At 42.6% G+C, this 20,437-nt stretch overlaps 1 protein-coding gene across 1 annotated transcript in view; it reads left to right on the forward strand.

The window, feature by feature from the left end:
• CNTNAP4 (contactin associated protein family member 4) overlaps positions 1 to 20,437 on the forward strand; it is a 199,697-nt gene that overhangs the window by 135,980 nt on the left and 43,280 nt on the right. Inside the window, exons 14-16 of the mRNA XM_069963476.1 lie at positions 798 to 954; positions 8,223 to 8,350; positions 18,590 to 18,760. Of these exons, the coding sequence (XP_069819577.1) occupies positions 798 to 954; positions 8,223 to 8,350; positions 18,590 to 18,760 (456 nt within the window). The remainder of the gene's footprint in view (positions 1 to 797; positions 955 to 8,222; positions 8,351 to 18,589; positions 18,761 to 20,437) is intronic.

Raw genomic sequence — 20,437 nt, forward strand, 5'->3', positions numbered from 1 at the left:
CAACAGCCCCAGCTAATCAAATACAGAACGTTCAGGTTCGGATCGACTCAAACCTGAACCCGGTTCGCTCATCTCTAGTTGCTATTATAAAGTTATATTTCTTTGTAATCTGACCTAATGTGAATAAATTAATATATATTTTTTTAATTTATACATAATTTTATGTTGAGTGGCAGCAGTAAGGAGCAACATGAAGAAAATGAATGTCCAGCACCAAAGTAGAAATTCCAGTGCAAATTTTCCTTTATTGTTTAAAACATGAACTCTCCATAGTCCGTGACCAACATGTTTCAGGCTGCATGTCTAAGGGCCTGCGGCCCGAAAGATGTTGGTCTTCGAATATGGAAAGTTCATGTTTTAAACAATAAAGGACAATTTATATATATATATATATATATATATATTTTTTTTTTTTTTTTTTTTAACATTTTAATATAAAGTGATATAACTTTATTAATGTTAAAGTAATGTATAAAAAACTAAAACTAATAAGAATTGTTTCTCTCCGTAACCCTTTCAAATTAACATATATTGTACAACAGCTATGATTGTAATAAAGGTATGAGATATTTGAGACATATGAGATAAAAGCTAAGGGCCCTAGAAAAGCTAAAGTTACCCTAGAACAACCTGTCTCTCATTGCATGTTTACTGCTAGATTAATGAGAATTACATCACAAACAGGAGAAAGATATTCTGGGGGGGGGGGGGGTAATAGGTTAAATAATATGATAATTATTGCACTCTATTTACATAAAGATGTTCAGAAATAAATGTAAAATTTATTTTTACTTTAGGCAACATCCCCTTCACTTGGTGGGTTGGACGTAATAACCAGAGTCATACTTATTGGACTGGTTCATTGCCAGATGTCAACAAATGTGCATGTGGTCTTGAAGGAACTTGTGTAGATTCCCAACAATATTGCAATTGTGATGCTGACAAAAGTGAATGGTAATATACTCATCTTATGTCAACTGTACAATACAATTATTTTTTATCAATAGACATAATAATATAATACATAATAACCAATGTTTACTTTTCGCACTTTGAATAAACTAGTAAGGTGTAATATAGCTTACTAGTATAGTATAGGTTTAATATTGTTAAAATTCCTACAGTGTTTTTCTTGCAGGACACTGATTTTTCTTGTTTACTCTGGTTGATATACTAATAAAAAACAAGCAAACTGGCCTGCCCAGCTTCCCACCACTGTTGATCTGATGGTGTCCAGTCCTGGTTCTTTGCTACTTCCTGAGTCAACTCTGCCCACTCAGCCAATCACTATTCAAAGCCTCAGACAAGGATTGTTGAGTAGGCATATCCATGCGGGACAGTACATCAGAGGAAGCAGGAAGAAAATGGAACTAAGCTTGCTTCTTTTTAATTTTTTTAGCACCTGTAGTCAATTGGAAAATGTCTGTACCGCCAGCATTACACTTTCTTTTTTTTTAAAAGGTTTTATTTTTGCAATTTTAATGAATACCAAGCACATAACAAAGTACACTTCAGACATCCATCTAGAGGCTGCCCATAGACCTGGGGTCACACATATTACACGTGGGCATTGCAGCTTTGCACAGAGGGTATGCACCAGATTGAAAGAGAAAACATAACCTGTTAGCCGACAGTCTGCATATATAACAGGATAGTCAAGTCCAGGACTAAACTCTGTTCTTCGTAGTAGCCCAATCAACTGAGTTTAGCAGAACTGGTGCGACCCAATCCTAAGCCTCACTACAAATAGAGCAATCACACCCATAAACACATTCATTCGTCATCCATACACTGCAACCTTCCCGTCCCCCCATCCCAACCCCACGGGGGCACCGGTCTCCTCCAATTAAACCTGCACCGGTGAAGCAGTATCAGGTACCGCCAACCACTGCATCCAGATCTTATCGAATTTTTTAGGGCAGTTCCTCTTTTGATACAGCACCCTATATAAGGGAACATAGGAATTCACTAGTGTTTTCCATTGCGAGAGCGACGGGGTTTCAGGAGACTTCCATGCCATAACCACCACCTTCCTGGCACAAAATAACAAAATCCGGAAAAAGAGACGCCGGTACGTTCCAAAAACCACGGTATCTATAACACCCAGTAAACATACCTGGGGAGACAGAATCCTAGGAAACTCAAAATGCTGATTCAAAAACAATAGTACCGAAGACCAGAAAGGTAGCACCCTAGGGCACGAAAATACTGAATGTAAGAAAGTTCCCGTGTCGCTCCGGCAACGAAAACAATTGTCATCAGATGCCATTCCCAACAGTTTCAAGCGGGCCGGGGTGAAATAGACCCGATGCAAAAATCTAAACTGTATCAGAATGTCACGGGCACTCACAACAGAGGACAGGAAGTAATCCGTAACATCTTCCCAGTCATCAGCCGTGAGTTCAGGGATATCCACTAGCCATTTAGTATACGCTTTATCATATGGTTTCTGGCTCACAGACTGAAGAAGGGTGTAAATATTAGTCAGGGGTTTGTCCAGATCTTCCGTTCGCAACAGGGTCTCCAGAGTAGACTCCGCAAGGGTGACAGCACCTGTCCCAAACTCAGCCCGCACCAACTGTCCCAACTGCAGGTACCTAAATGGATGGATTGGAGGGCAGTCCAGCGAGGTCTGCAGATCCCGAGCCGACAGGAGCCCAGATGACCCAGAGAATAGTTGTCCCAAATATTTTAATCCCCTATCCGTCCAATATCTCATCGCTGGATGTCCGGCAAAGCGAGGCAGATGGGGATTCAGCCACAGAGGAGTTTTGTGTGACAGCCAAACAGTAACATCAGTCAATTTCCTCTGGGACTGAGCCCACGCCACCACCACCGCCCTCACCGGAAGCAGGGGGGCATCACCCGGCTTTTTATATCTGTACAGCGAATTCGCTAGCCCTTCATATGAACCCGCTAGAGCCCCATACAATGACGTGGCTGCGTTGCTGTAGTCCAAGTCCAGCCACCAATGGGCATAAACCAACTGGGAGGCGAGATAGTACGCGTAAAAATTAGGAGCAGCCAATCCACCGCACTCCTTGGGCGCCTGCAGGGTAAGGAGGCTGAAGCGGGGGGACTGTCCCTGCCAGTAGAAGGCCCGCAAGACACTATCCAGCTGTTTGAAATAAGAGAGCAACAGAGGGGTGGGGCAGTTATGAAACAGATAAATGAATTTAGGGAGGTAGATCATTTTAACAATATTGATCCGCCCGAGAAGCGAGAGGGGGAGAGGTGCCCACAGCTTAAGTTTAGTCTCGGTACGGGCTAGCAGGGGATCCAAGTTCAACTTTTTATAATCAGAGACGTCCTGGGAGACCACCACTCCCAAATACTTAAATTGTTGGACTACAGTAATGGGGACAGGGTGAGCCCGAGGTGACGACACTGAACCTGGAAGGGGGAAGAGGAGTGATTTATCCCAGTTCACACACAACCCAGAGCACACCCCGAACTGCTGCAGTAGAGACAACAATGCAGTGAGGGACGGACCATCATCCGCCAGATAAAGGAGGACATCGTCCGCATACAAGGAGATTTTCTCCACCAAGGAGCCACGAGGGATACCCCTGATAGAGACTAGTTGTCTAACTGCCACAGCCAGGGGCTCTATGGCCAGTGCGAACAGGAATGGGGACAACGGGCAGCCCTGCCTTGTGCCCCTACGTAGGGGGAAGGGGGCAGAGACCTCTAAATTCGTCCTAACGCGGGCTATAGGATCGGAATATAATAACTGGATAAAGGACAGGAAAACCGGGCCTACATTGCACCTTCTCAACACCTCCCAGAGATAAGGCCATTCAACCGAATCGAATGCCTTTCTTGTGTCTAGTGAGAGGACGAACCCCGACTGACGCCCCAGTCTACATGCATCTATGTTAAGAAATAATCGTCTGACATTAATGTCCGTAGCCTTACCGGGCATAAAACCGGATTGGTCGGGGTGTATTAAGGAGGAGATGACTCCTCGCATCCTATTGGAGAGTATCTTGGCTAGGACCTTAATGTCAGTGTTGAGAAGAGATATGGGGCGGTACGAGTCAGGGAGTAAGGGATCTTTTCCCGGTTTGGGGAGTACTACAATTAGAGCTTCTCTCATACTGGCAGGGAGAGAACCCAGCTCCAACGCCTCAGTGAATAGTGAGAGGAGATGCGGGCTTAGAATTTCTATTTGGCTCTTGTACCAATCATTCACCAGTCCATCCAACCCTGGCGTCTTACCCGGGGGGAGGGAGGCGATAGCTGAGGCCACCTCCTCCAGAGAGATGGGGGCCTCCAAAGCGGCCGCCTGCTCCATCGATAGCCTCCACAGGGGGAGAGAGTCTAAGAAGGTCTTAACATGCTCCCCATCAGAATGGAGACGAGTCTCATATAAGTCAGTATAGTAATCTCTAAAAATAGTATTAACCGCAGCTGGATGAGAGACTATGGAACCAGCTCCCGTGGAGATACAGGGTACAGACGCGCATGGACTCTCAGCGCGGGCTAAGTAAGCCAGGAGCTTACCGTTCTTGTCCCCAAAGGCAAACACAGAGGCCTGAGTGGACAATAAACGACGCTTGGTTTTGTCAGTTTGCAAAAGAACATGCTCCCTCTGTAGTTGGAGCCACGCGCGTCTGTGAGACTCCGTCGGATCGGAGGTGAACCGAGTCTCGGCCTCCTCCAGTTTCCCCTCAAGTTTTACCTCCCGGGCACGTAGGCTTTTCCGGAAGGTAGCAATTCCCAATGTGAACGCCCCCCGGATCACTGCTTTATACGCATCCCATCTAACATGGGGGTTAGGGTGAGAGGAATTAATCTCCCAATAATTAGTATGGGCCCTCTGAACTGCGTCCGTCACCTCCGGAGTCTGCAGCCAGGCCGGATGGAGACGCCACAGTATAGACTGAGGCGCAGGCCGAGTCCGGAGGACCACAACCATAGCTGAATGGTCAGAGATACCCCTCGGAGTGTACATAATATCAGAGACCAGCGGAAGAAGATCTGGAGACCCCATAGCCAAATCAATTCTAGACAGGGATTTGTGTGAAGCCGAGTAACAGGAGTAGACCTTAGCAGAAGGATTTTTCAACCTCCATATATCGTGTAGGCCGAATGAATCACACCAGGAAGTCAACGACCCACTAGCAGGATCACATCCAGACATACGATCCAGGGAGGGATTGGGCACTACATTAAAATCCCCGATCACTAGTGTGGGGGCTGGAGGGAATGTGGAGATTATAGAGGTGATAGATTCAAGGAGTGAGATCTGGAATGGGGGAGGGATATACACAGCCACCAATGTAAACGTAAACCCAGCCGCTGTCCCATGAAGTATCACATAGCGGCCATAATGGTCACATTCCACCCTATATGCGGTAAATGGGAGGGACTTGGCCACCAGGATCGAAACCCCACGGGAGTAATTAGAATAGGAGGCATGGTAGCCATGCGCTATCCATGCCCTCCTCAGGGCCAACACTTTCTGCCCAGTGAGATGGGTCTCCTGAAGACAAACCACATGGGGGGTGTACTTCTTCACAAAATCCATCACAGTGGCTCTTTTGAATTTGGAATTGAGGCCACGGACATTCCAGGCCAATACCTTAATGACCGCCATTAGGATACATGTCCGAAGAGGGGAGACAGCCCCACCAGCGCCACTCTAAAATACCTGGAGCCGGGAGGGGGAGCGGGAGGCCGCAGACCAAACACACACCAGTCACACACAGACAAGGACTTCCACCTATGCATGGAGAAAAAGGAAAGGGAAAACATAACAATTAATAGAGAAACACAAAACAATAACAGCAATCCTAACTATAGAATACTGCGAGATATCCTAAACCCTGTCTAACACTATCCCCAACTCGTGCAGACCTATACCCAACAACTCTAAAGTAGAGTGAGTCAGCTAACACAACCAGCTAACATGAAATGGAGATATTGAACTAAACATGTACTTATACCTAGCTCCTACAGCTCCTAACTATGAAGTCTAGCTTTACCCCTAGCTACACAGAAAGGCACATATCGTCGTAGCATTAGTTATGCCCCATGTAAAGGTCACGGGTTCGGAGGCCTTGGACTCCCGACTCTTCCCCCTCTCGCGGCCCGAGCCCAAGCAACAGCATCATCAGGGTTGTTGAAGAATCTGGTGGTCTGTCCATCAACCACCCTCAGTCTGGCCGGGAAAATCATTGCATACGAGAAACCTTTTTCTCGAAGGATCTTGCGGACTTCAGTGTAGTTTGCCCTTTGTTTCCGAACCGCTACTGAAAAATCAGGATAGAAGGAGACCTTCGTGTTGTTGTAGATAACCTCTCCCTTGAGCCTGACCGCCCTTAATATAGCATCTCTATCTCTGAAGTTGAGGAGCTTGGCCAACAGTGGTCTCGGAGGAGCCCCAGGCGGAGCCGGTCTTGAGGGGACCCGATGAGCCCTTTCAATGGCAAAATGGGGAGAAAAGGTCGATGGATCCAGTATATCTTTCAGCCAATTCTCCAGGAAGGCAACTGCGTCTGCTCCCTCAGAGCGCTCCGGAAGACCTACCAGCCTGATATTATTGCGACGCAGCCGATTTTCGAGGTCATCCGAGCGGTCAGCTGCAAGTGAGGCCAAACGTTGTAAGTCTGCTATTTGCGCCGGTATTGGGCGCAGCGTGTCCTCCAGGTCAGAGGTGCGCCTTTCGACCTCCGAAGTGCGCTCCCGAAGCTTCTGTAGATCATGTTTAATAATGGTAAAGTCCTGCTTTAGATCGTCAACTTTGGACGTCAGGGTAGATTGGCAGACAGTAATGGCTTGCAAGATTTCCCTAGGCACATATATAGCAGCGCAGGCACCAAGTCTCTCCCACTATAATGATGAGGCAGGGGTACGGGGGGGCCAAGTGGCTGCTAGGCTGGGCCAAGAACACACAGGACAGAAGCACTCTGCGTGCGCACGTCAGCTGCACACTGAGGACAGCAGTCCCACTCACCACCGCTCTGACCCCCTCTGCTTCCTCTGCACGTGGTCTCAAGATGGCGGCCGTCACCCCGTACCGGGGAAGAAATCAGGCTCCAGCCGGCTCAACAGTGCCGCAGCTCCCTCCGTCTGTGACTACCGCAGCCCCAGAGTGACGTCACAGACTGTCAGGCGCAGGATAATTGCGGAGGCTCGCGGCAGATGTCGGCGGCTCCGTCAGACCGGGAGGACCACCACGGAGCAGAGCCAGGATCCGGGCACCACCGAGCCTACCTCCGGTCCCCTCCAACAGCAGGAAAACGGCCCAACAGGGACCCGAACAGCTGCCGTCAAGTCCGCCCAGTGCGCTCCAGCAGGGAAGATGGCGGCCGCAACCAAGGAGCAGGAAGGCCGCAGGGGCACAGGACCGAATGGAGCCGCTCAGACTGTCAGCAGGCACCCCAGATCCTTTCCGGTACGTTCAGGGGGCCTGGGGCAACTTCTGGGTGTCTTTCTGGGTGCCGGTAATCAGGATGGCAGTCAGGATGTTAGTCAGGGCCGCAGGAGCTCAGCGCCGCACGTCTTCTCAGCCCGCCATGCAAGCCCCTCCCCTTTCCAGCATTACACTTTCTAGGGGTCCTCTTATAAAGACATCTCATGTCCCTTGGAGCATATGGACATTAGTACCTTAATGATCCAGACTGGGAAAATGCTTTGTAAGAGAAAATGTTTGTATAAGGCCTTTTATACAGGTTGATTATAGTGCAAAAAATCATTAAATTGTTTGAATAATTTAGGCAATAATCTTCCGGTGTAAAATTGGCAATGATCAAACTATTAAAGAAAATTTGTTCGTATGTTGTTGATCGCATGACCTCAAAATCACTGCTAGTTGTTGTCAAGTCTTTCAATGTGAATGCTCATTTTTCACTTTATATACATATATATACAATTACAATCATATGAACAAATGGAATTACGATAACATTAATTACTTTTTATAGTGATTTATCTTCTTATCTTTAGCGAACAAGAATCCATTTTTTAAAAATTGTAAATGTTAGGCATTTAAAATAAAAAAAACATCAATTGTTCGCTAATTGAGCGCTTAAGTGATTTATCTGTACATTTAAAGGATCCTAAACTGGGGTTTTCTCCAGTTGGGAGTGATCAGGCCGTTGTAATCTAGAAGGGGTTGCTTGTAATGAGATAACATATAAAATATGTAGTGTTACTTGAGATAAAGGTTGTTAGATGAGAATTAATATTAATGAATATAATGCTTCATATTTCAGGTCCAGTGACAAAGGTTTCTTGTCCAATAAAGATCACCTCCCTGTCACCCAGATTGTGATTACTGATACGGACAGACCACATTCAGAGGCCGCTTATAAACTTGGTCCATTGCAATGCTGGGGGGATAGTAAGTATATTTCAGTGCTTATATGTTGAGTCTCTTGTGGATTTTTACTTCGAGACACTAACCATACTATGTGGCTATCAGTGTCTCTGCTGTGTTGTAGGACAGTTTTACACATGCATATTATATTATTAAAGCGTAACTGTCATATTTTTTTTTTTATTGCAGAAATCAGTAGTATAAGCGATTTTAAGAAACTCTGTAATAGGTTTTATCAGCCAAAAAAGCCTCCTTCTGTACTCAAGAAGCAATTTCCCAGCCTCCCCCCTGACTTCTTATCTGTGCATTATCAGGCAAACACGTCTTCATTACAGAAAAGCCAGTGAAGACGGGCTCTGCTCTCTCCATTGTAAGCCTATGAAGGGGGGAGCGGTTGAGGGAGATGAGGGAGCAGGAAGAGGTGACATGAACGTCAGCTGTTTGTAGACTGTCTGGGCACCTAAAACGCAGGATTCTGGGGTCAGAAAGGTTAGTGCTTATCTATGAACTTACTGAGAGAAGATTGCAGGGTGTTGTGCTGTGCAGGACTGCTCCGTGCTCAGTCACTCCTAACAGCCCCTCCCCTCTCCATAGCCACATAATGGACAAAGAAATCCTGCTTCTTCTGTAGTGAGGGGGAAGGCTGGGAGATTGCTTTTTCAGTACAGAAGGAAACTCTTTTGGTTTATAAAACCTATTACAGAGTTTCTTAAAATCGCTTGAACTATTGATATTTAATGTTTTAAAAAAAATGACCCTGAAATGACAGTTACGCTTTAAAGTTCCAGGCCGATCATTGGGATCTTTGATGCAGCCAGGTTGGGTCATTTGACCAGCGATTAATCCAGGACTTTTAGAAATGCAACCACATGATATGTTTATCTAATATCGGTCCCACAGTTAGTAAATGTGCAAACATTATTTTTTTTCTGTCTTAACTGCAATGTAGAGATGAGTGAGCCAAACCTGTACCCTGAGAAATGACCTCAGGGTAACATGTAATGTTTTGCAAACTGCACCCCCAGCTAATGATAAAGCAGTATAGAGTCAGAGCCACTAGATAAGCCTATGCTCATAGCTTCAGCTGCCATTTTGGTACACTAATTGCTGTGAAAAAGACCCGTTAGTGGCAGAGAGCGGTGACTAGTACTGGGCTGCTTCCTGCCCACATGACTAGTTGCGGCCCCTCTCCCTGTCTCAAACAGGAGAATAAAACTTTCATTTTTCTGCCTACTAAAGCCAAAGCAGGTACATACTTCAGGCTTTTATTGTAGCATGTAAAGAATGCAACACCAGTGTGTTTGAAAGTTTAAAACTTGGTAAATGAAGTTGTTAACACTGAAACATGCTGGTTTTGCATTTTTTAATGCTCCAAAAAAATCTTGAAGTTTTATGTAAATGGTTGCTGGAACTATTGTTTATTTCATCTACTGGATACACACGGGGAGTTGGCCCAACTCTTTGTCCGTGCTTCATATTCAAGGATCCAGTTTGCTGATGCATTGTCTGATGTGGAGAGTGAGCTTATTCCATTCTATGAATTTAAACATCTATGTATAAACAATGGCAGGTATCTTCCATCATAAAGGGATTCTTTTTGTTTTTTTGTTTTTGTAATTGCAGTGTGTTTTAAACAAGCTGTTAGTTACCATTGGATACCACCCATAGCCATACATTTTGCCACAGTGTTGACAGCTTTTCCTTAAAAACAGCTGAGAAATACACTCCTTGGTGACTCCTAACAGTGTTATATAGGACATTATGGGCTATTTAACACTGTTATACACTTGTGCTATTAGGTTCATACTAGAGATGAGCAAACCGGGTTCAGGTTTGAGTCGATCAGAACCCGAACGTTCAGTATTTAATTAGCGGTGGCTGCTGAACTTGGATAAAGCTCTAAGGTTGTCTGGAAAACATGGATACAGCCAATGACTATATCCATGTTTTACACATAGTCTTAGGGCTTTATCCAACTTCAGCAGCCACCGCTAATCAAATGCTGAAAGTTCGGGTTCGGATCGACTCGAGCATGCAGACTCCAGACAGACTGACTACTGTGAGATCCATTAGCCTGAGGAAGGTCCGGGAAGGGCCGAAAGCTTGCTTTATATTTATGGTCTCCACTGCATAGTATTTCATATTGGTCGGAGTATACATTATTTGTCTATCACTGTAAAATAAACTATCACTTCTGCATAATATTGAGTGCCGTGGATTTTACTACGCTTTGGTATGCATGGTTGAAGAACCACAACCCACTGAGCACCAACTAGCGAGAGGTGTGCAACACTGACCTAATCTACATTGCCTCTTAAACCCGTCCGGTCTTGTGCCCAGTGCAACAAATCTACAGGCATTAATCTTGATAAATGGCCTCGAATCCTCCCCACCTTGCCACAACCCCCCAAGTCCCCCTGTCCGCCCTTTTCCCTGGTTTATGCCCCTGCCAGACCCTTCATAAATGTCCCCCACAAATTTCTACCACTAACTGTACATTTAAACTGAGATCATAGTAATCACAAGGGTTTGGACATGTATTTGCCAGCAGAATGATAATGGATGAATCACTGTATTTGCTGTGACTTGTTTGCATGCACACTCTGTCAGTACAGTAGCGTGAATATTTAAACAATTTTTGAGCTCCAGGCATAATAATAAATGCTGATGCTAGGAGCTCCGAGGTCTGGACAGTATTTTGCAGATGCCTAAAAGGCCCTATACTTATACAGCGCCTTAATTTAGACTTCTAGAAGGCAACTAATGCAACTAGTGACTAAGGCAATTAGTGACCACCAAAATTCAGTATGTTTATCTTTGATCCCAATAAAGTCTAAAGCTAAGTTCACACGGAGTAAAACTGGCAGAATTCACCTCTGTGTCGTACTGGCAGTCTATGGGAGGCTCACACGCCTCCCATAGACTGTCTGTATGACACGGAGGCCGCCTGGATTCTGCAGCGGAATATTCACACATCACTTTTTGTTCACACGTCGTTTTTCTGCTTTTTTTATGCAAAAGTGAACATCTTTTGATCATTACAGCCGCAAATAATAATCATAATAACAGCTGTCCAAAAAAAAAAAAAACTGCCACAAAACAGCATTCTGTGAACATAGCCTAAAAGTGACTGACTTCATTTGGAAATGGATATAGACAATTGCTATAGACAATAGATATGGTAATATCTATTGTCTGTAACTGTCTGAGCATAAAGCCAGTAGTGCCTTTTTTTTAAATTGACATGGGTGTCATTGTTTTTTTACAAAGATCATTTTTCTTACAAGATGATCCAGGTAGTTCTGCCATGAGAAACAATTGTTGGACCAGTGGATGCTAGATTACTTGTCTGGATTTATGTGACAATGTTTAAAATAATTGCATTCCTAACATTGTCTAACTAGAAGAGCACTCTTTATGTGGGTTTAGAGAAAGAAAAAAATACATGAATAACATTTTCTATTAAGTGAAGGTATAGAGCGGTAGCAATTCACAGTCAAATGCAGGGTAAAGAAGCAATTAGTGGATGATGATTCATGCACTTAAGAAACAAGATCAAAAAGTCAGACAGTCTCAAGTTACATGAAAAATCCTTGAAATGACATGAAGTTTAAGAAAGTAAACTAAAAAAGACAAAACTTATAATTAAGGTGCTATAATTAAGGTGCAAGAAGGAAGGAACAACAACTTATTTATATGAAACTTGTACCATATGTTTACCAGAAAATAGGGGCAACACCCTTGATAAATACAAATATAAACTTGCACCTGTTGTAATGTTTAAAGTCTAATAATAATAATAATAATAATAATAATAATAATAATAATAAAAACCTCTACTACATATGAACACATTGGGGGAGATTTATCAAACATTGTGTAAAGTAGAACTGGTTCAGTTGCCCCTAGCAACCAATCAGGTTCCACCTTTCATTTTCCAAAGAGTCTGTGAGGAATAAAAGGTAGAATCTAGAATGCTAGGGGCAACTGAGCCAGTTTCACTTTACACCAGTTTGATAAATCTCCCCCATTGAGTGTGTCATAGGGAAGAACATAAAAATGTAGACATTTAAACCCATTCCAAGTCCAACAGCACTTACAGCTATATCACATTAGTATTCGAGATGAGCGAGCCTCAAACATTTGATTACAGGTTGCTAAAGAAGTTGGGTGCACCCTATACCTGCTTAGAAAAGGTGGAAACAGCCATAGGCTATGAGCACACAATATTTTTTCTAGCTCAATTGAGGATTGGCCACCCGTCAATAACGGCTGTTGGTAAACTATTCTTGTTTAGGTCGCTTAATTGGCCTTTGAGTGTGTCTTTAAATGAAAAGTCCATTGAATTTAATAGTAAAAAAAAAACTGTGTGAACAACAAAAAAATAACATTGGCTTTTTGCAATAAACGTCAAAATCAACATAATCATTATTTTGACGTCCGTGTAGATAACTAGGCATGATCGAACAGTGGAAAATTTTAGGTTCTCAGTCATAGTATAGGCAGAGAGAGTCGGCACCACTTAGGCTTCTTGTATGGTAGTAGCCTCACCAGCTGTATGCATATGGCTGTGCTCCTAATTGAGCCACTACCTTACGGTGGTGCAACAGTTGGACAGAGCTGAATGATATTAAATGCAGTACTTGTAGAGAGGAAAAATCCAAGTGCACTCAGCCGGTCCGGTAAAAATGCTTGCTTTATTCAATTCATACGTTCATGTAGGTACAGTGCGGGGTAGAGGGGAGAGGGACGCCAACACCTTCCACTAGGGTTCTAGTTGAACTCAAACCTTGCCGGACCTTCCGCATTTGATTCCTGATGCCTTCCTGGTCCGTGAGGAAGGAGGGGACAGCCCAGGTACCGCCTGGAAACTAAGATTTTCTGCTGTTTGATCATCTCTATAGATAACGTCCGTCATTTTATACACTGTGTGCATTGGATGTCCGTCATTCCATTGACCTCATTGCATTGCAGTCAGTAAAACTGCAGCAATGACAGACGTCTTTTTAACCTCTTAAGGACATAGGACGTACTGGTACGTCCTATGTCCTCACTTGCACTTCAAAGCGGGGCCGCGCGGCGGCCCCGCTTTGAAGTGCCGCGATCCCGGGTGCCGCGTGTAGCCCGGGACCGCCGCTATTAGCGGGCACGGTCTGATCGCCGTGCCCGCTAATTAGCTAATCGGAGGCAGCTGTCAAAGTTGACAGCTGCCTCCGATTACCGGAGGCAACGTTTCCCTGGTGTCTAGTGGGGGAGATCGCTCCTCCGGGACCTTGTCCCGGAGGAGCGATCTCCGTTACTGATGCCGGCCGGGGACGCGTCCAAGATGGCGCCGTCCTCGGCTCGGCACTCGTTTACTTCCGGCTGCAGCAGCCGAAAGCAAACGAGTGCCGATCTCATGGATCTCTGCAGCATATCTATGCTGCAGAGATCTCAATGAGAGATCACAGTGTAAATACTAGAAGTCCCCCATGGGGGCTTCTAGTATATGTGTAAAAAAAAAAAAAAAAGTGTTGTTAATAGTAAAAAGCCCCCTCCCCTAATAAAAGTCTGAATCACCCCCCTTTTCCCAGGTTTTAAATAAAAGTAAACAAATAAATAAATAAATAAACATGTTTGCTATCGCCGCGTGCGTAATCGCCCGAACTATTAATTAATCACATTCCTGATCTCGTACGGTAAACGGCGTCAGCGCAAAAAAATCCCAAAGTGCAAAATTGCGCATTTTTGGTCGCATCAAATCCAGAAAAAATGTAATAAAAAGCGATCAAAAAGACGTATATGGGCAATCAAGGTACCGATAGAAAGATCAAATCATGGCGCAAAAAATGACACCTCGCACAGCCCCATAGACCAAAGGATAAAAGCGCTATAAGCCTGGGAATGGAGCGATTTTAAGGAACGTATATTGGTTAACAACGGTTTGAATTTTTTACAGGCCATCAGATACAATATAAGTTATACATGTTATATATCGTTTTAATCGTAACAACTTGAGGAACATGCATAACAAGTCAGTTTTACCCCAGGGTGAATGGCGTAAAAACACATTTCCCCCAAATAAAAGAAATGCGTTTTTTTTTTCAATTTCACCACACTTCGAATTTTTTTCTGGTTTCGCAGTGTACTTTATGCAAAAATTCAGCCTGTAATTGCAAAGTACAATTAGTGACGCAAAAAATAAGGGGTCATAGGGGTTTCTAGGTGGAAAAATGCAAGTGCTATGACCTTTTAAACACAAGGAGGAAAAACCGAAAACGTAAAAACGAAAATGGGCCATGTCCTTAAAGGGTTAAATAGAAAAAGCGAACGCCTTTTCTTTTTATGGGTCGTTGTGTGAACATAGCCATAGACTGTATCAATGTTTTTCAGGACTCCCTAGGGCTGCATTCAACTTCTTCCGCCCCCCGTAATCAAATGCCCCACACTCAGGTTCGGACGACAGGTTTGCTCATCTCTACTTAGTATCCTGCATGCAGAATATTCATGTGTAAAATTGTGTAAAATCTGCGGAACTGCTTTGTTGTTATAGCGGAACAGAACTAAGACTTATTAGGAGACAGCAGAGGATCTCTATATCTTCACATCATTATTTAGGTTCAAGAAACATTGATGGCTTGTAAAGCTTTAATATCAAAAGCTAAATTTTTCAGTTCCTACCTGGATTGAACTCTTTAAAGTAAAAACTGGTTTCGTCTTAAAGGGGCTTTAAAGTATAACTGTCATTTTAGAAAACTTTTCATTAGTAATGGTTGATGTTATTAGGTCCCCTACTGTTTGCTGAACAAAGAGACAGAAGTATTGCGCTGAGAACTATGCCCCTTCAGCTGTAATTGCCTCTCTTTGGAGAGTCAAGTTAGTTAGACGCGTGTATTTATTAAATCCATCTCTTCAAGGAGGACACCGCCATTCACATCCAATAGTGCACAATGCCTCTTCATTTCAGAGATCTGCTGATGTGTCATTATGACGCATGAATTAAGTAGTAAATACCTGTAACTATGTACATCAACTTTTAATGTTCTCACCATAGAAAGATAAGTATAGGGTATGTGAACGCAGCTAAAAAACCAACCAATCAAACAAACAAACATCAGACGCAAGCACCAAAAATATGTATTGGTTTGACCCCTTTATGCCAACGGTCATTGAAGCACGGATGTTGTCCAGGTCAAGTTGAAGCAATGTACCACCCTGCCTTGTAAGAGCCATAGCGCTTTTATTTTTCCACCTACAGGGCTGGTTAGGGTGTCATTTGTTTGCGCCATGATCTCTAGTTTTTATTGGTATCATATTGGTGTTAAAGAAAAATTTGGATCGCTTTTTATTAATTTTTTTTCTGATATATAATATCAAAAATAGAGAAAAGGCGGCATATATATATAAAAGTCCAGTATTGCCGCAATTTAACTGACTGTAATGGCAATGCATTAAAGTCAATAGAAAGACGAACGTCCAATGTGTCCAATGTATTGAATAACGGACGTTTTTACCTCGGACGTCAAAGGAATGAACATGATCATTATTTTTGGACGTCTTTTGCAAACAGCTGACTTTTTTTTTTTTTACTTGTTCTCACGGTTTTTCTTTTGTAAGGGTGGGTTCACACTGCGTTTTTGCAATCCGTTTAACGAATCTGTTATTTTTAACAGTCAAAAAAGTAGTGTCAACAGTACTTTATCGTGTGTAAAAAAAACGCATCCGTTTTGATCTGTTTTTTTTTTTTTATAATGGAAGTCAATGGAAAAACGGATCAAAAACGGATGCAAACAAATGCATTAGGCTATGTTCACACAACGTCTTTTGAGCACTGTTTAAAATGACGTCCGTTATTTAAGCCTCAAAATAACGGACGTAATTTTAAATGGTGCCCAACTGTCTAACCTTCTCTTAGTACAATGACGGCTGTTGGTACATTATTCTAGTTTGGGTTACTAATTGGCCTTTGGGTGTGTCTTAATGGAAAAGTCTATTGAATTTAATAGTTAAAAAGGAGAAAGAATGGTGGAAAAAGAAAAACTGTGTGTGAACAACTAATAAAAAACATCCGCTGTTTGCAAAAGACGTCCGAAAATAATGATCATGTTCATTATTTTGACGTCCGCGGCAAAATGTCCGTTATTCAATAAACTGTGTGCATTGGACGTCTGTCTTCCCATTGACTTCAATGCATTGCCATTGCAGTCAGTTAAATTGCGGCAAAAACGGACGTTTTTTAAATAGCAAAATCGTCCGCCTTTTCTTTATTTTTGACATTGTGTGAACATAGCCTTACACTAAATTTAGTCCAAGGATCCCTGTTTATCAAATATAATAAAAATAAGCACTAAAGCTTTAAATACAGTATCTATCACTGGAGGTAGTATATATCTGGTTAAAAAACTGCTTCTTTGCCAATTTATAGACTTTACAATTTTTATATTTATTTATTTTTAATAAAGGCAAAAAATGTTATGGTAATGAAGCAAATTCATTGCCGGCTGATAAATATGGTGATGTCGTGTTGTAAAATGGAAGGGTGAATTAAGGTAAATGAAGGAAGAAAAGCGAACGAGCATTTAGTGCAGGCACCACATACAATACTTTCTATGCGTCTTTTAGACATAAATAACAGATGGAGCTCTCAGCCATGGATAAGAAGTAACCTGCTGCCTTCATTGAAGGAGGTAATAATAGGAGCTGATTAATGAGATAGATAAAGTCACAGTTGAGGGAATCAATAAAATCCAAACTTGTGGGAGAGATGTAATGTTAGTGATTTAACAGTTGGTCAGACTTTAGGAGAACACAAGGCAGGAGGTTTTTTTTTTATTATAACAAGGTGTGTTAGCATTTATTGGTTCTGAAGATTGGACAGAGAATAGGGATATCTTATAAAGTAGGGACTGGATAACCTTACTGATGCCCTGAATAATTAGTTCACTTTAAGGGCATTTATTTCTTAACATTTACGGGGGACTATACAGTAAAAGTTTTTCAAACCATTGATATTTTATTTTCTTTAAATACATACACCCTCTAGATCCGGTTTAATGACACCTAACGCAACAGTAAGTTTTTTGGAGAATGGGAAGAAACCTAAAGAGTGAAACTGTTGTTACAAAGAATTAAGCAAAAAGCAACATGCAACTCACTGCAACTGATTGTGCTGCTCGATAGTTGGTATAATTTTTTTTTTCTATGTGTTTCAAACTCACATAAACAGAACAAACAAAATTTACCCCACTCGCTGTTAAGACACCATGAGCCAGGGAAACAGCAGCATAAAGCCCTTTTAACACGGGGTGTTTCCGGGAGTAAAGGCCCTATTCCACGGAACGATTATCGGCCGTATTCAGCTGATATTGGCCATTACGGCCGATAATCGTCCCATGGAATAGGAGGCAACAATCAGCCGACATCGTTCATGTCAGCTGATCGTTGAAGTCGTTTGTCTTTCAACATGTTGAAAGACAAACCACTTATATAGCTACGATCTGCTGCCGTCGTTCCATGGAATAGGAGCGTCGGCAGCAGACACTGCCATATGCTATGGGCTGCCCAGATGATTAGCGGTCACCTGGACAGCCCCCCCCCCCGCCGGACTTAACCGCTCGCTGCCTCCGCGTGGAATAGCGGCACTAGAGAGCAGGAAACGAGGAGCAAGCGAGTGCTAATAGCACTCGTTTGCTCCTCAGGCTCGGGCCGTTGAATACGGCCTTAAGTAAGTGCTGACCTGTCAGATCAGCACTCGCTTGCTCCTCATTCCCCACTCACTGCAAGTGCTATTACATGTGCAAAAAAAAAGCAGGTAAGTGCGAATGGGGGGGGGGAGTTGGCGGTGAGCCGTGGGGGTGATAGTGATGGTCTGCTATCGACACTCCTATTACATGGAGCAACGGCAGCAGAATTTTGCTATCTTAGTCGTTTGTCTTTCTACATGTTGAAACATGCTGGTCGTTGCCTTCTATTACATAAAGTGATTATTGGCCATAATGGCCGGTAATTGGCCAAATACAGTAAATAATCACTTTGTATAATAGGGCCTTTAGTTTCTACACTGACAGAATAAAGTTTAGATTGTGCCTGTTTTCTAACAGCAGTGTCTGCAGGGTTGCTGTACTGCTTTTGAAATTCCTCTTAGCTCTGCTAGCATTCTCTATTATAATGCATACTGAGGCTCAATTTGAGAAGAAGGGCAATACAGTCATCGGAATGCTCTGCTTTTTCTCTTACCTGATATCTTGCACAATGCTTCAGTCAATGTTCTCTTTTTTTGCCTAGGAAGTTTTTGGAATTCAGCTTCATTTAACACAGTATCATCTTACCTGCATTTTCCTACCTTTGATGGTGAATTTAGTGCAGATGTTTCCTTTTTCTTCAAAACTGCATCGCCCTCTGGACTATTTTTGGAAAATCTTGGAATTAAAGATTTTATCAGGATAGAACTGGAATGTGAGTTTGTTTTCTTATTATTTTATTTTATTTAAGCATTGAGTATAAGGCAGAATTTTTTGTGCCGTGTTTAGCTTGTACACTGAGAAACCTTCCAACATACCATACAGGTCTCCATTATATGACAGATTTCAACCTCCATGTGACCAGCGTGATGGCTACTTCTGAGCTGCCCGCAGAGGGGTGTTACTGCAGACAGCCACCGGTCACATAAAAATATTGGCTGCCAGCAATACATCCACTCTGAGGGAGCATAGAAGGAGAGTAGGGTTCTCTATCTGAGTGCTATATCTTAAATTATGTAACAGTCCATACAGTATATGGACAGCTACTATATATGTGCAGCCTTACATGGTAACTGTTCATATACAGTATAGACAGTTACATCTGAGCTTCCCCAGGGCTCTTTTCTTTCATTGTATTCTACTGTATACCTATACAAAGGGATACCTTCCAGCCATCCTTCAGAGATTTAAAGAGATTACATGTCAACTGACAGAAGGCCTTAACACAGCACAAACATCATCAGCCATTGCCCTGTTACCAATTTTATTGGGTTGCTATAATTTGTAATTACAGTAGAAAGACATATACTGTGAGAATTGAAATTGAGCTTTGATAGCAATGAAACAATAATTTAAGCTTTTCCTATTGCATTTCACTATATGATTTCCTTCCCTTCTTTCTCGTTCTCCCTTCTCTTCCTCCCTTTCCTCCTTTTGGTTTCCATGTTTTTGGTGTGTTCTTTATTGATTATGCTTTTTTTTTTTTATTTCTTATGCAAACAAAAATTTAAATAAGACTTTAGAAAGATGCTATAGTTTACACTTATATTAAAATGGAACAAAACCTTTCATTTATCTTAAAGTACCATTCTAGACATAAATAATACAATTTTTTTCTATGCATATTGCAGTTTGTGGGGGCTGCATGGTTCATGAATTCTCTCTTTGGTCTTTATTGAATCACTACGTCATTAACTGTGTCAAGTCGTGAACATGGCATTAAACAATGTCAAAGCGTTGCCCATATTGCAAACTCCTTGTCTGCATAAAGCTCATCATGTTCTGCTCTTTGTTGCACAGACTCAGTTTATGATTCACCAGTAGTCATGCTGGCATTTTCAGTTCTTCATTTAAACATAAAGACATCTCATCTATTTTTAATAAAATATTGCTTGACCTATTCTCTCTGTTCAGCCATTGTTTTATCTTGTTACTGAAACATGTCTACCTAAACTGTCATCCCACATCACATCCAGTTTTCTTTTGACCACCTACCATTACTGTAAAATCAAGCTTCAGACCGTTCTATTCTGCTGACACAACCCTAGCGAAAGTCACTAATGATCTGTTAGCTGCAAAAGCCTCTTTAACTACTTTAATATATTCCTCCTAGACATGTCCTTATCTTTCGACAGTTGGCCACTCCCTCCTATTAAAAATCATGCTGCATTGGCATCACAGACTCAGCCCCCTTCTTAATCAACTCATACATTACCAATGGTAAATTTAGTGTCAACCACTTGCACATCACTTCCTCTTCTTAACCTCTCTTCTGAGACATCTGTTTATTTTCATCTACCTTTGACCTAATATAGCTAAAAAAATCCCATAATTTTTCATTTCGTTCACTTTTACCTCTCTGTTCAGAATGTGTTCCCATCTGCTAAACCCT

The sequence above is a fragment of the Dendropsophus ebraccatus genome, chromosome 3 (assembly GCF_027789765.1).
Source record: "Dendropsophus ebraccatus isolate aDenEbr1 chromosome 3, aDenEbr1.pat, whole genome shotgun sequence".
NCBI lineage: Eukaryota > Metazoa > Chordata > Amphibia > Anura > Hylidae > Dendropsophus > Dendropsophus ebraccatus.